The 16,951-nt window shown below is 36.4% G+C and overlaps 1 protein-coding gene across 1 annotated transcript in view; it reads left to right on the plus strand.

The window, feature by feature from the left end:
• Positions 1-16,951, plus strand: part of Gad1 (glutamate decarboxylase) — a 243,241-nt gene that overhangs the window by 138,112 nt on the left and 88,178 nt on the right. Inside the window, exon 3 of the mRNA XM_081735456.1 lies at positions 12,073-12,276. Within this exon, the coding sequence (XP_081591582.1) occupies positions 12,073-12,276 (204 nt within the window). The remainder of the gene's footprint in view (positions 1-12,072; positions 12,277-16,951) is intronic.

Raw genomic sequence — 16,951 nt, forward strand, 5'->3', positions numbered from 1 at the left:
CAATCATCAAAGTTGTAAGGAAAAGTGACAGAATTGTACGGCATGCTTAATTACTTTGAACAGTTAAGACTGTTTTTCTTTTCTCCCCCCCCCCTTTTTTTACGTTGTATGAGTTTTACATTTACAATATTTTGAGATGAATCTTTTAGGGTCTGAAAGGAGCTTCTGATAGAGATTTTAAAGAGGAAATACGTCAAAAATGGCCAAAAATGTCTTTGATTCCCTTTTGCCGTGAACTCGCCATATGTAGGCTACTGTACTTAAAATAATTAGTTTTGTTGTTATTTATAAGTTATCGATGTGCGGTTGACCGAAAATTACTCTTGATCCGTTCTTTAATGTAAAGTCCCACGATTATGCCGCTTAGGCTAAAGGAGACACATAAATAATGAAAGTGAGTGAAGAAATTGATAGAATGAGAATGTGAGAGGAGACGAGACAACTCCGAGAAAAGCCTCCCACACGAGTTGATCATCAGAAACTCGCATAGCATGGAATCGAACCAGAGACTCCTCGCATTAGAGGTCAGCGCTTCACCACAGAGCCCCTGTGACTATTTAATTAATCTTAGGACTGATTTCATACAACAAAGTCTTAGACCATAGGGAATAATGTGTGATTAAATACGATTATATGTGAAACATTACACTGAGAAAAAAAATGTATGTGGCGTACGTAAAATCGTATGTTACATTTGTAATTCCTGTAGTTTTTGGAATTAACGTACAGCAAACGTATAACTGAAAACGCATGTTTTATATAAGTGTTCCATCTATACGTACTTTCCGTATGAAACAATGTAGGCGGTCAGGATCTAACATACAAATGTACGTATATAACATATAGCTGAAGAATGTAACATAGGTATATGCATGTGATATAGGAAAACTGTAAGATGTCAGATATCCTGCAACGGCATGATGTAATATCTAAGAGCAGTGCCTATGTAGCATACGGATAACGTATGCTCCATACTGATTTCTGTAGTAAGCAAAAGGATACCGTATATTTGTACAATATACCGCTGTCCAGAGGATTTTTCTCTGTGTAGATGTAGCATAAATGACGTATTGTTTGTACTTATAGTTTATCTTCCACAAAAACATTGGAAGGTGTATTTTGTCTTTAGGATTCAAATTTTATCGATTTTTCTTATTTTATGGTTCCATTATCCGTAGGAAGACAGAGCCTTTATGCCGAGTAGACAATAAATACTAGTCTCAAAGAAATGCTAATACATCAAAAACTATTCAAATAAATCCCTCCCCCTATGGGTTAGATCAATTAAATCAACCTGTCATAATTATATATTCTTAAACAATAAACAACATCAATATTTAACATCTAACAATCTGTAATCAACACATTCTTCAACGTTCTTTCCTTCTCAGATCACACCAGATCTGTTCATTAATACAATACAATTAGGTACTAAACACTTCCATTACTTAACAAACATGATTATAACTTAGCGTTTTTGTTGTTGCCCTGACTCAGCATTTATGCTCCAAATTTCAATTCTTTGGGTTCTACTTTAAAGTTGCACATGCCTGTCGCCAGGACACTATGACAGGGGAAGCGTAAATCATTTTTGAGAGGTCCCCTACTGAACGAAGTCTCTTGTGATTTTCAAACTGCTGCTGAACTCGCCTACATATTTCTACGGTTTTCATTCGTTAGTTAGCAGTTCTGGCACAACTTTGCTAAAATTTCTCTAATATTGAATTATACAGAAAAAAAATTATCGTAGTTTCATACAACTGTTCTGCAATGTTGAAGCCCTCATACCTAGTCTTGAGTTGTAGTTCATTCAGTAGCGTTACTTCCTGGTGTTATGCCAGTTGATGATTATCCTAAACGACCACGTGTTCTGTGATACGTTTAAACAACTTATAAGAGATTCACCAGAAGCTTATTCTAACGGTTGGTGAATTTCTGCTTCGATTTCCTGGAATTTAAAACAGGTTTCTTACAGATACACTGCTCATTCATACTGGTCATCGCAAAATCACAATCTAAAGAATCCACAACAAACAAAAATCTTCACTGACAGTTACATATACTTAGTATGAAGCTGCTTGGCATAGTGACAATGACGACGCCAAAGGGAATAAGAGGATGCGAGCGTCCCCCTCATTGCCTACGCATAGCCCTTTAGACATGGTGTAGGTAAAGTACCGCCATAGTGCCGGATGTAGCCCGGAACCGGGGGGGAGGGGTATAAGCCCTCTAGTTTTCTGAGCGTAAAAATATTTGAAGTTTTTTGAAAGTTTATATTAAGCGTTGCCTTTTATTGTTTATTGGAAAACTTTCAAACATTAAATACAGTTTCAATTGCAGTTTTTCTGTTATGCAATGTTTAAAACAATACTTGAGGTCCACGTCAACGTCCCCCCCCCCCCCATAGTATCCATAGGGAGAGTTAACTTGGAAATTTCTGCTGGTCCCATCAAAAATTGTAAACTCAAGATATACCTATCATACTGTGGGTCAGTTTCTTACTTTCTATAGACCCGCCACTGAGCTGCCCTCGAGAAAACAAAATATGTTGCCGTTACTGCTGGCATTCTGTTGTACTCGTTCTCTTGTTTTTAGGAGTCAGTGAGGTATTAATACGAACGAGGATGACACAGAAACATTAACGGAACAGAAATACATACCTCTGCTTCATTTCACTCGCAACAAGCAGTCAATAACTTCTTATAATGGAATCAGTGACTGCTTGACTGCTTCGGATAGGGACAATGACTCAATAGTAATCCTGTCTCCAATGTTGCTATGGGGTCAATAGGATTCTCATGCATTAATTTCCATCTGTCTGCACTCAGAAAATGCGGCTGACCAAATGTTTGTTAAAACTGATGAGTATCTAACAACCGCTGTGAACTATTCACTTAGTATTCAGGTGGCAATTCTCTTCGAGATAGAGATACAAAAACTCATGTCCCACAATATTATCAGTTTTAATACGAGACAAATGCGTAAAAAATAGCAGTGATAAGGTATAACTTCTATATACTATAGTAACTTTTGTGTAATATCTGTTACCTGTTTTGTAGCTCTCATAAAAATTCTAGGAAAAAAATGTGTGTTGCGAAGTAAAAAGTTTTCATAACCATAATAGTAAAGGTCATTTGTTTGAGTTGGAAACCTTGTTATTGTTAGAGAGTGTTTTCCAATCCACTTGACTCCCTTCACCGCGAGAAAAACGGAGGATTATCTTCTCCCTCACCTCACGGTTAGATGGAGTAATCTGGGCCAATCTTCTGACGCATCATGTTGCTGCAGACTGTTTCTCTTCTTTGTTTTTCACTCAGCCATTTCGTGCGTTCTAGAGGAGGAGAGGGTGTTCAAAAATTCCTGCTACACGCAATCTTCACAATATGACGTCCGGAATTCAACAAAGTTGCGCAACGCGGGATAACACAAAGTGCAGGAATTTTTGTATATGCGTTTTGGTGAAAATGCACATTCTTATACCTTCGTTCCTTCACTGCGTCTCACACGGTATTAGCCCTAGTGGTGCGTGCATTCATCCCTCTATGTAGTCTACAGTATGTCAACATAATGTGAATGTGGGACAAGTGGAAAGTCGTTTGAAAAAATAATGATGCCGCAAAATAGACGCTTAAGAACTCAGGAATGGAATTATGTATTTAGAAAAAATAAAGCTTAACAACTGTAGTACAAAAAGTAGTAATTCTCAACTGATTCATAACTTGAAGGAGTTATTTTGATGATGCATTCACAGTATTCGTTCATAATCATCTAGATGCTGGCCTTTCCCAAGGGTAGAGCTCCCAGATTTTAAGACTAGAAAAATGGGCATACCGTGCAAATTTATGGTGAAAATCGATAGATACTATGAAAATTTTCATATATGAAAATTTCTCCACTATGAACATTTAATTATACATTTGCTTCTAGCTTATATATCAGAAATAATTAAACAAAATGAAACCTCGATAACTCAAAGGTGAAGAGAATAGACAAAAATTCGACTTATTGAGTGTTTCGAGTAATCACGATTCGAGTTATGAATGTGGCCTCAACAAAGTTCGTGGTATCGAAGTTCCTCGTTCCTCATTAAAAGTGACATTCTATAACTCGAAATTTTATTCGTTCAACTCCAGAACTCGAAGTGGTAAAAGCTTCTTAAATTACGTAAGATAACAAAAATAAAAATTGTGTATATGTTTTATAGAGGAGAGGACTTTCATGTGTAGATATGAGTAAAACACAATTACAGTATAAATTACCAACAATGACAGGACTTGCAACAATGATAATTACGTAAAAAAAACACACACACACAGAACTATAGCTTTGAGTTGTCGAGGTCACATTATAGAGGTAAACTTCGACTTGTAGAGGTTCTCAGACACGAAAGTTCGAGTTACCGAGGTTTTACAATATGATTATGAAACCCTTAAAATTCGACTTATCGAGGTTGTAATTTTTAAACATTTGATTTATAGAGGTTATTTTAATATTGAGTATTATGGAAAGTTCAAGAGAATGTGAAAAAATTCGACTTATCAAGGAATTCGAGTTATCGAGATCCAACTGTAATAGATCAACACTTACCCCAACTGTGCTATTGATGAATAATAAAAGCAGTATTTTTAAAATATCGCACGAAAAATATTATGTTTTGGAGGAAAACCTGCATATTTTGAGTTGTGAACTATTTCCGGGAGAACCGATCGTAAAGGGTTTAAATCAGGGATGTAAATAAGCAACAAAATTTTACTCCACCAAGAAAAAAACTACTAGCCCACATCCCATAATAGAAATAATGTACTTATTTTCAGTATGAATAAATACTCACCCGAACGGATGAACCACTCGCCCCGGGCGACTGGCTATTTGCATCCCTGGTTTAAATGGAGTATCGGATTTTCGACTAGGCAAACAAGGCATGCTAACTAGGTCCGCGGACCTGTGAAAGATGTTCTGGTGTTCAAAACTTAGACATATACTAGTGTTCAAAACGTGAGCACGGAAATTTTGGCAGATGACGAGTGAGGCGCATTGAACCGACTGTACCAAGCATCTGCCTGACCCTGTATTGGAAGAAAGCGAACTTAGTGCTTGGAGCTGAAATAAGCGCTTTCTGTTATAGTGAGCGGAGAATACCGGTACTGCCCAATTCAATGTGACAATATATAGCAGAAATCTGCACAAAGACGTAATTTTGACGCGTTTATGTAAGGATTACATCATCGAATGCATGGAAAGAAGTGGAACTCCGACAGCAATAGCACAGGTCATCAATGTACTATAAAGTGTCGTGTCCGGGTTATGTCCGTAATGTATTGCACTTTAACGACACAGTGGACGTCAGCCGTAGCTGCGGTGGGGGTCGCCCATGTGTGCCAACTCCACAACAGGACTGGCATCTGACCGTAACTTCGTGTCAGAATTGAACCATACAAGGCAACTGTCAGCGGAGCTTGAACCGCCTCCAGGGTAATACTGCCGCACCAAACGTAGTAGTAGAGACTGAGTGCCAGTGGTCTATATGCCCAACGACAAGTTACATATTTTCCAATCACTGAAATGCACAAAAGTGTCAGTTTACAGTGCTGTCGAGAACATCGTCAGTAGACCTACAAGTAATAGAGCCGCGCACTGTTCACATATGAATCTGGATAGAATTTCCAAAGCAATTCCCACTAGACTGATTGGAAGTGAACAATGAACCTCCCGTATTTCTTCGAATATAAGGCGCACCTTTTTATCAGCTATTAGACGTCCAAAATTCAGGTGCGCCTTAGATTCGATAGCATCTTGGATTTGATGTATATACTGCAATATACATATTTATTCATTACACGTAGGTTACAACATAGAATCTACTGCAGTCTTTAATACTGGTAGTTACAACTAATTGCTTAAAATTGGTTGTATTACAACAATGACAGACTGCACAAAGATGGTAATGACTCACGAACGATAAACATTTCGTTTTACTGATAAGAAAATACTTATCGAAATGGGAATGTATTTGTACATTATTTGTGTGCCTTAGATTTAAAGTATTTTAATGAGTTTAAATTAGGTGAAATTTCAGGTGCGCCTTAAATTCGATGGCGCCTTATATTCGAAGACATACGGTAATTTAATTCCATGGACATCGTGGAAACAGATCGGCATGGAGTTGTTGCATAGTCTGGTCTGGACAGGCTAGTATGATGGAAGTCGAACGGTCTTGAACATCTTCGATACAGAATCCATGACTGCCCAGAGGTAAAGAAACGAGGTATACCTATACCTATGTAAGGCTTGTCAGCTTCACAGTCAGAACATAACCCCGCCTCATGAATGACAATGCCTGTCCTTATCTAGCTAACCTAGTGGATAACTATGTGACCGTGGAAGACATCCAACGCATCGAGTGGCTAGTGCGATCTCTTGACATAAACCTGACTGAATATGCTTAGGATGAACTAATGACACATATTTGAGCCCTACAGTCTCACCCAGAGGAGCTTTCCACCACTCTTGGTGAGATTTGGAATCAGCTGCCACAAGAAGCCTGAACAACCTAATTTTCAGTATATAACGTCGGTGGCAGAAATGTATTGATATTCCATGTGCCGTATTAACTTGTTTCCGGTGCGAGCAGTATTTTTTAATGTGAGTTCTGGTCTATTTTTGCGTTTGTGTTGTGTGACCCCTGCTACGATGGTTCTTGCAAATGCGGCCAGTTCCGTCTGATGTATTTGGCTAGGTGGTTCCTTTTGATGCGATTTATTTACGTTCTTCGTGTTGTATGTCCTCAAACAGCCATTATGCTTAAGTTTTGGACACTAATGTATATTAAAGAGTTTGGTTTGGTAAAACTCCTTTATATGTTTACACTGTCCAACTATCCGTTCGTCGGGGACATAAAACATCTCAAGAACTACTTGACCAATCATCACCAAATTTGGTGAAAATGTAGAGAATCGAAAGTTATGAATTGAGTACTTTTCTGAAGTCGTTACTCAAACCAGAAGTGGAAAAATTAAACATTTCGTGTTTTAATGTTCATCGCTATAGGGTGAAGACGGTAACTGATAGTGAGAAGCTGTTTTCTATAATAAATTAAGTGTTTCAAGAATGTATTTAATCTTCATTCTAATCTCTCTACCAAAACTGCTAGTACACAACTCTACTCTTACCTAAGTTCTTCACATGCTGTTCACATGGCACTGCTACTTTTAGATTTCATTGTTCAGAGGCTGCAGAGATTGAGGCAGACCCCAATAGCCCTGTGATGAATGAAGTACGGACATCTTCCTAATCCAATACTTTATATTAACACAGCAATGTTCCGAAAATCGAGTCAACCACTAGGTCTACGTATTAGAATGACATGTATAAGAAAATACTTCCTTCCTTTCTTAGAGTAGCGTTAAAATCAACAAATATACGCCGCTGAAGTTTATTCAAGAAATTCTGATGACAGCCTTCACATATTAGGACATTATTGTAAGACGTATTATACCGCTTTCGTTGTCGCCCGTTATGGCGAGAATGCAGATATTCAGATTTATCCTTTATTTTTAAAGCAATGCTGCATTTATGACCTGTCAGCTCGTTATAAGGCCTTAAATGCATACGAGTGGGGCCTTTCGTTGCTCAATATTTGATTTTCTTGCCAGGCCTGCAGCCAGCCCAAAAATGTAGGGGGGACCCCGTTGCAATCATATTATAGTTCATCACCATATTATAGTTCATTTGCCAGTCTACCGTGAAAATTTTAGGGGGACCAGCCAAAATTTAGGGGGACTCCCTAAACCCTCCTGGACTCTGGATACGGGTCTGTTTCTTGCCACAGATGAGATATTGTTGATGTTTCTAACACTTTTTAATCGAACGTAGAAGAATCATGCTACTCGGTAAAATTGTTAATGAAAGGTTTAGTTATAAAATCCAGTAAAGCTTCCAATTCTCTAAAGAATAGAATCCTCCAACGAAATGTAAAGCTACAAGTCCAGTTCTTCAAATATACTCTCAATTCTAACTTACTATAGTTCAGTGGCGGATCTTGAAGGTAAAAAGTGGGGGCAGCCGGAAAACAACTATGATAGGTATATTATGAGTTTATTATAAACTTTCAAAAATATATAAATAACATCTTAAAATGCTTTTGTTAGTCAACAAACTGGGGTCCTAGATCCCACCGACCCAGAGCTAGATCTACCACAACTTTAACTTAACAATGTATACTATAATGCATTTTATTACTTTTGTACTTTGGATTTTCAATATACTGTTGTAATTTTGTACTATTGTGTTCTTCTTCTTTCTTCCAATAAATTTCAGTTTCAACAATAGAAACATTTGAATGAAGTCTGTTAAAATTACTCGTACTATCCACTTTTCTTAGGATAAAAAATAATAGCGCTTTTGGAATAAAATGCGTACTACCGAAAATAGAGATACCGTGCGTAGCAACTCTATACATTTGCGTTTACTATTGACAATATCGACAACATTATGCTTCTACCAGAGTCGAAGGTGGAGTTCTCAATGCTTAGCCTATTAGTATATTGATAAACACAACTATTGGAGCCGTCGTGTGAACGAAATCTAACTAATTCAGGGAGGAAGAAATGGGTTATATTTAATATGATTTAAAAAAATAATTGGCAAGAGAAATATTTGTTCATTTAGCGTATTAAAGGTAATTTGTGAAATATTCTTATTTTGAATCATTCATGCTGCAGGTCATTTACACGGACTCTCGACAAACAAGGACGTACAAACAAACAAACACAAATTCGTCATGAATGACATTTCTTAACAAGGAAATAAGTCTCAATACGCAAGGCCTGCCGAGTCAAAGAAAAAAACTGTCTTCCTATAACAGTGAAACTACGAAATGAATCTGCAATACCAAAGGATTCGTGGAATCAACGAGTGAGAAAATTCAATCTTGTTCAAGTTGAATATTCAATGTTTAAGTTCAATGTTCTAGAAAAGTACTATTAAAATTGGATTAAAACCATTACTCGAACAATGTATTCTTCGAATATTTGAACAAAATTCGTTATTGGAAAAATTATTCGAGTAATTTTAACAGCATTGCTAAAAACGTCGTCATCGTTACCAACAGATTGCTCTGAGAGTATTGGTGAGTACAATTTTCCAGTTTCTAAGTACCGATTCAGGGGTAAAAGTGAGGGGGAATGTGGAACGACGCCGTCATCTCATTTCTAGAAAATATCTGTGGCGTGCCCCCACTTTCTAAAAATTCACAATAAACGAAGATAGGACTGTAACGTTATGTTTTTATATTTTACCTTGTTACATTTATAGCCCACAGTTCGAATCACAAATATTGATAAATACGATTAAACACCTAAATTGTTTACAACTGACTTTTATTCTTCTTATTGTATGAATGAATTATTCTGTTGCCATATCAACAACAGACAAATACCTATCTTCTTTTTAACAACTGACATTACATGATTATCTATATAAAATCCAAGGATCTTATAAAATAGAGGATCTGCCCCATATAAATCTTCATCCTATTAAATACTGAAGCCAAAAAACAACTGAGCATCAGCACGTCTGATTGGCTGCTCTCGTTTCCGCCATGTTTGTTGGCTCAAAACTTTGCGATCCTATTGGGCGGAGTGGGCAGAGTAGGGGTGGCGAAACTGTGACGTATGGCTTCAAGATTTTATTGTAAGGGCAGATCCTCTATTTATAAGATCCTTGATAAAATCAAAATATATTCTACATTTTTCTTCTTCTTCTTATCAACAAATTATGCACTTTTAAGCGCCGTTGCCCAAAATAACTACAAGAAAATGGAAGTAATTTATAGGTTAGATATACAATCTCGTTGTAGGACCGGGGGACGACATGATGTCATGCGTCCCCCTACCTTTTCAGATCTACTTTTACTCCTGTACCGATTCACCAGTTTCTGACAAGGCCAACTCAGAATTCAACTGCTACCTTCATACCGAAGAACATCTCTATACATTTGATTATGTTCTATTTACAATACAAAGAAGTCTCTGCACCACGTTGGAATTCCAGCTGAATCGAATATTCATTGCTTTATTCCCTCACAATTGGAACTAAACCCACAATCCCTATGCTAGTTGCTTTAGTAATTCGTTTGTCTGGGTGTGCGTGACCAACGCCCCCATAGAATGAGAATTACGATACTAAATTTCTTAACTACGCAAGGTCACATTCTAATATAGTAGAAGATTTTCTTTTCCTTCTTTAACTGGGATAAATATGAAAAGTGAATGAAATCGTTACAGCTGTTGTATGAAATATGATCCGAGAAAATCTCACGAACACCAAAAAAGTACTCTTTGTGTATAGTACCAAGAGAAATGAGTTATGCCACGTTAATGAAATATTTATTTGTAGAATATAAACAAAATTTTCGAGCTATTTCTCAGAAAATAATCCATACCCAATGGTAAAACAGCTCTTTACACAATCTATTTAATTTGTGTAAAAGCAGTGAATAACAACATACTCTGAGGCGTAGGGTCTATGGAATGATCAAAATTATGAGAGCCATTTTTTAACAAATTGACAGTTTTCGACTTTCGGTTTTCAGTGAACTCCTTTGTGTGTGTGTGAAGGAAGAAAATGTGAAAAAGCCCTGGTGAACTCCAAATACACAATCTGTAATTTAAGATATGATCTAGGCACATTGATTGATATGGCTTCACAGACAAATGGATTAACTGAAAACTTTTCAGTATGATAAGTGATATCTTGAAATCTTCAAATGAATTTTCTTCAATGATAAAGAAGTTGTTTCACTTTTATCGTTGCTCGGAACTGTTGGAAAGCAAATCTTCGACTAAATTCAGCTAACCTTACAACATGTAGACTATATTGCAATATCCCTCATATTTGCAAATATTAACATGTGCTTCTCCACGAGATCATCAAACAACCGACAGACGATGTCTACGAAGAAGCACGATGGGGATACGGAGAGCCCCGATGGATCCCTACAACCTCTCGACGGCTATAAAAGAGCAATTGAAGAGGCAGAAAACATTAGTTCCAGTTGATCAATCCTACCTTTCTCATCGCGCTGCACTGGACAGGAGAAACTCCCTAACCTTACCTCTGCTCAGCTCTGCACAAGAGGTTCCAATCGTATCTCCGCGCTGCACTATGCAGGAGATATTACCTACCTCCGCGCTCACACTAGGCAGAAGATACTACCTACCTCCTCGCTCACATTGGGCAGGAGATATTACTTACCTCCGCGCTGCTACGGCAGGAGGTTCCTTTCGTCCCTGAGCTACACTGGGCAAGAGATACCAACCAACTTCTGCGCTGCTATGGGCAGAATATTCCTAAGCATCAACCTCAAAGACCTTCGTATTGCTACGGGCACGAGGTCCAACCTCATAGAGAAAGAATTATTATTTAGAGATACTGTATCTACCTATTTATGGTCACAGTCCACAAAGAACTTGTATAGAATTTTTGGTAATAAAAGGCAAAGGGAAAAAAGGAATCCGTGTACCGTCTCTACCATGTAATACAATATAGTCGAAACGAAATCAATTTTATTCAAATTATGTATCTATTTGAAATAAATGTGTTTATTTTGAACATTTTCTCTTATCTTAGCTCAATTGTCATAGCTAAATTAATATTTTTGTTTACTTTTGAATTTGTAGTGTTGTAATATTAATAGAGTTATCGTTAAAATGTTTATACTAAATAGAATTCTTTAACTACTCTCTAAAATATACTGATAAATAATATAGCAATACCAATATAGATACATAATTGGTATCCATGCTAAAATCTGGAGTTATGAAAATACCAAAATTTATTGCATAAATAAAATGTAAGCTAAACTTTGTATAATACATTTTGATATATTTGTAATAGGCTAGTACTTAGTATGATTTGAAAAAAAGGTTAACACTATAATAATCATACTCATTTTTACTACGATTTTGCAGTGAATTAAATTTCCTAATGGTTCATTAGAATTACCTTGTAGTGTGTTAACTGTTTTGCAGAAATTCAAAATAATGAGATATTTTTTTCTGTTCTATTTTTCAGGCCATCCTCGTTTTTTCAACCAATTGTCCTGTGGCCTTGACCTGGTCTCCATGGCTGGAGAATGGCTGACAGCTACAGCCAATACGAACATGTTTACTTACGAGATCGCCCCTGTATTCATCCTCATGGAACAAGTGGTTATGGAGCATATGAGAGAAATCATCGGGCCAACTTTTAAGAATGGGGACTCCATATTAGCTCCCGGTATGTCTCACCAAATTTCTCCATTTAATATTCCTTTTATATCTTTAGTTTTCGTTTAAGTTTCTCTAAAAAGAATTAGTGGCTCAGTGGTACAGTACTTATTATGGGTGCGACGTGTCACTGGTTCGATCCCAGGCCATATGACCTTTTGAGGACAACATCGTGTCGATGGATTTTCTGGTTCTCTCATTTCCTCCTACATTGCCATTCCACCAATTCATTTACTTTCATTAATCCCCTGTTTCCTTTAGCCTATAGGACATAATCATTAGACATAGAATTGGAAAATTTATTTTCATTTTTTATTTTTCATCCATTGATTTATATGAGGAATCAATCTCGTCTTTGGTTAAAACATCAGTGATTTTACAGTTAATGGTTAAATTTTACAATAGCTTTTTCAGGTCTTTTAAAATGTCCAATTCCTTTGTAAACTCAATTTGTTTTCTTTTTTATATTTCAGATTAATATGATTTCACTTACAAATATTAATATCATGCAAAACATATTTAAATTTTAACCAAGTAAGGACATTAAAACAAATGTACAAATGTAAGGGAGAAATTGGAAATAACAAACCATTAAAAGCCCCGTTCATTTGAAAAGAAAAGAAAAGAAAAATAGTTTTGCAGGGATACGCACGAGACGAGTCGAGACAGGATTTTCCTGACAAAATTCGAGTCAAGACACGGCTCTTCCAATAGAGAAACATACATTTTTCGCGTCGAGACATCACTTTTACAGCACATTTTCGAGACGAGACGGCCACATATCTTGTCTCGTGCGCATCCCTTTAGCTCACAAACATAGGGCCTAGATGGTGGGGATTCAGTTGGATGACAAACATAGATGTTGGGGATACTGAATTAAATGTAAATGACCTGCCATGGTTGTCAGACCTTTGACTATCAGTAGACAGTTAGGGGTGCATACGAGACAACAGTTAAGCCTGTCTAGTCAGGAAAAGGTATCTTCAAAGTGGTCTTACTCAGAAATTGAATGTTTCTATTGGAAGAACTGTCTCGTCTCAAATATCATCACGAGAATTATGTCTTGACTCGAATAATATATATATATATATATTATCGGAAGAAATATCTCGTCTCAAATTTCGCTACGAAAATTATGTATCATGTCCCAAAAATGTGTCCGTTTCTATTGGAAGATGTGTCTGGTCTCAAAAATTATCTTGTTTAGAAAAATGTATTAGTTTCTATTGGAAGAGCACTATCTTGTTCTAAATCTCATCACCAAAATTATCCTTAGTCTCGTAAAATATATCTGTTTCTATTGAGAGAGATTCGTTTCATGTTGAATCTCGTCCCGAAAATTATATCTTGTTTCGAATAATGTATCTGTTTCAGTTGAAAGAGACCTGTTTAATCTCGAATCTCGTTTCATAAAAAATCTCGTCTCGATATAGGTATATGTTTCTATTGGTAGAGATCTATTTTGTTTCGAATCTTATTACGAAAATTATAACTCTCATCTCGAATAATCTATCTGTTTCTGTTGGAATAGATCTGTTTCGTCTCGAATTTCGTCGTGAATATTGTCTCATCTTGTTTCGTACGCAACTCTATAGACATTATTTTAGGGTTATATTAATACTTCTGGGGACAACACAAACACAGAGACTTTATCACCATCGAATCTACGTAAAAGTTTAGTTGCTGTGGTTTGAAACTTTGACCCACAAGTGTAGCTAAACCCATGTGTAACCCGCTTAGTTACTGTGCTTAGTTTTAAATTGCATACCTCTGAGCTTTTAGATCCAAAGGTATGTATGAACGTGCATTAAACATTTATAAAACACCCTCTCTAAAATATTTCCTATACTCATTACTACTACTGTTGTTGTCGAGTTCATGATCTCTGCACTATTAAGTAAGCTTTACAGTCAACAAACACTTTGTCGTTGTTTCGGAACACATTCAGTTTCTTGTGTTTTATATTCTCATTAGCCATTCCGCCATCATTCCTTCGGCTTCCCTTACTAAAATATATCTCATCAAGCATTAAAATGAAACCTTCTTAGACATTAATTATTGACGTCAACAGCGTAAAGAAATTTTTGGAAGAATGAAATATTTAAGGCACAATGTTTAATATTTTAATTTAAAGAAGTTGAATCATGTGATTACGTTTAGAACAATAATTTATTGTTTTCCCTGCTTTCATTAATTGTGATCTAGAGTTATCAACGTAATATTAACAATTATTATTAGGATTATCTCCCAAAATCGAATCACTGAAAACATCATTTCGTTTTGGTATTAAAGTGTCCCTATGTGATCAGGAGCCTTGCGAACGTGCCTTCTGTATTCTGCGTGAGGTCCCGTGTTCGATTCTCGTTGGAAGTCAGCTTCGGACAGAAACCTGAATAGAAGTTCTATTCCACTGTAAACAGTAATGGCTACCACATATACGTAGCCTCATATAGCCCCGAAGCATTAGGAATAAATTAAATTTCAATTAACTCAAATATTTGTATTCAAATGTAATTATTTCTAACAATTTATCATTATTAAATGCCTATAAGGTTTCTGTTTTCATACTATAGCTTATATTTTGTAAATTATAGAAGCAGGTAATTGTATGAACGACTCCAAAAGTGCATTACCACCTACAGTTATCTATTTCCTGCAATAGTAGGGAACCCAAAAACAGGATCGTTGGGGTGGTTGAGAATTAGAAAGGCATTGGTCCAAACCTCAAATTTGTTACAAATATATCAGTGTAGCAAACCGCAAATAAGGGAATAAAATAAATTGTTAAGAATGACGATTTTATTATGAGCAATGGATGACATAAAAAGTTACAAAATGATCTTACTTAAGCAGTTCAAACAAAGTCAATGGTAAGAAATAGATATCAGACGAAAGCAGTTTCTCTCCTTTTTCCAAAAAATAAAAAATAATCTCGTAAAAAAAGAAAAATGTCACATAGTGTAAAGGTTTAATATGAAAGCCTAACAGCACAAAAACAGTCATCCACACGAAACAGAAAGAAAATGAAATGAAATGAAATCTTTGAGTTTTACGTCCCACGGTTATGCCCGTTAGGCTAAAGGAGACGGTGATTATGAGAAATGAATGAAATGGTGGAATGAAGAAAGTGGGAGGAAACGGGAGAACCCCGAGAAAACCCACGCACACGGTGTTTGTCCACCACAAAGTCCACGAAACGGAAAGAGACACAAACACAGGATAAATGACACCAGTGCACTGGTGGCGTAGTAGACTTGCGGTCCTCTTATTCAAAATAAAGAGATGGACCCAATAATTGTAAACCCTATTATTATTATTATTATTATTATTATTATTATTATTATTATTATTATTATTATTATTATTATTATTATCATTAAAAACTCATTTTCTTTACAAAATCTCTAACTCTGCCTAAGAGCATGTCGGCATATAGCGTTCATGTGTGCACTTTTTGTCAATGAGCCGTCCGAAAGGCCAAAAGGCATGGAAATCTTCGAGAGAGAGGAGCAAAAAAAAAAAAAAAAAAAAAATTCGTATGGTAAATTCTAGGTCAAAGTTCGAAACACTTGCTTTTGACAGGTGCTTTTATGTTTCTTGTCTTCAAGAACAGAAAAAAACTGGAGGCTACTGGCGGCTGAGCACAATACTGCAAATTTGCACGTGGATTTATTTACGTTGCAGATTGTGGTAATAAAAATATTCTCCCTAGAAGACATTATTGTAAAAATTAAGTTTTATTTCTTCATCAATAGCAAGTCTTAGGGGCTCCCTATACCTCTCCTCTCCCCGTCTTGAATATAGATATCGAAAATTTAGGATGTTGATATATTGATGCCGATACATGTGCAATATTGAATATTGATATATGTCAATAATGATATCGACAATTTCGAAATATCGACATATTGCACAGGCCTAGATCCGAGAAATGATGCTTGAAATAAACTGGAATCACAATCAAAATCTAAATATTTTCTTCCATTTTCGCACCCAAGGTTGAGGTGGAATTAACCTTTCACTTCCGTTTCTGATTGTCACCATAAATCAGAGACAGCACATATACTTTGCACAGTATAGCAGGAGCCGCGGTGGCTCAGTGGTAGAGCGATCAACTTTGCTGCATGGGATCCTTGGTTCGATTCCAGCTCGTGCCAAGTGAACTTCGTGATGGACAAACACCATGTACGTGGGTTTCCTCGGGGTTCTCCCGTTTCCTCCCACTTTCTTCATTCCACCGTTTCATTCATTTCTCATCATCACTTCCTCCTTTAGCCTAACCGGCATAAAAGTGAGACGTAAAACTCGATTTCATTCAGAGATTTCATATAGCAATATATTATATAATTGTTCACAACTATTCAAGCCGGAAGATGACATTCCTGTGATATTAAAGTGGAATGTTCTACAAAATAATCGTAGTACATTGTCCTTATTTCTATGAGTACTTTTGTCACAGACTCAGAGCTACAAGACTAATAGAAATATAAATTAGAGATTACATTCCTTTTTTCTCAGACTAAAAGACTTCTACATTTTTCTGAGATTGTCATTTTGAAAAAATATAAGTTCCCTATTCCGCAGTAATTCTGGCTACCGGGGTTTCGAGGTAATCGGTATCGGAAAGTGTAAAGTTTGTCGACTCTCAAATCTCGACAGTTTGTTAAAAGAGATTTCACATTTCA

Source organism: Thermobia domestica, chromosome 13, assembly GCF_964235325.1.
Source record: "Thermobia domestica chromosome 13, izTheDome1.hap1.1, whole genome shotgun sequence".
NCBI lineage: Eukaryota > Metazoa > Arthropoda > Insecta > Zygentoma > Lepismatidae > Thermobia > Thermobia domestica.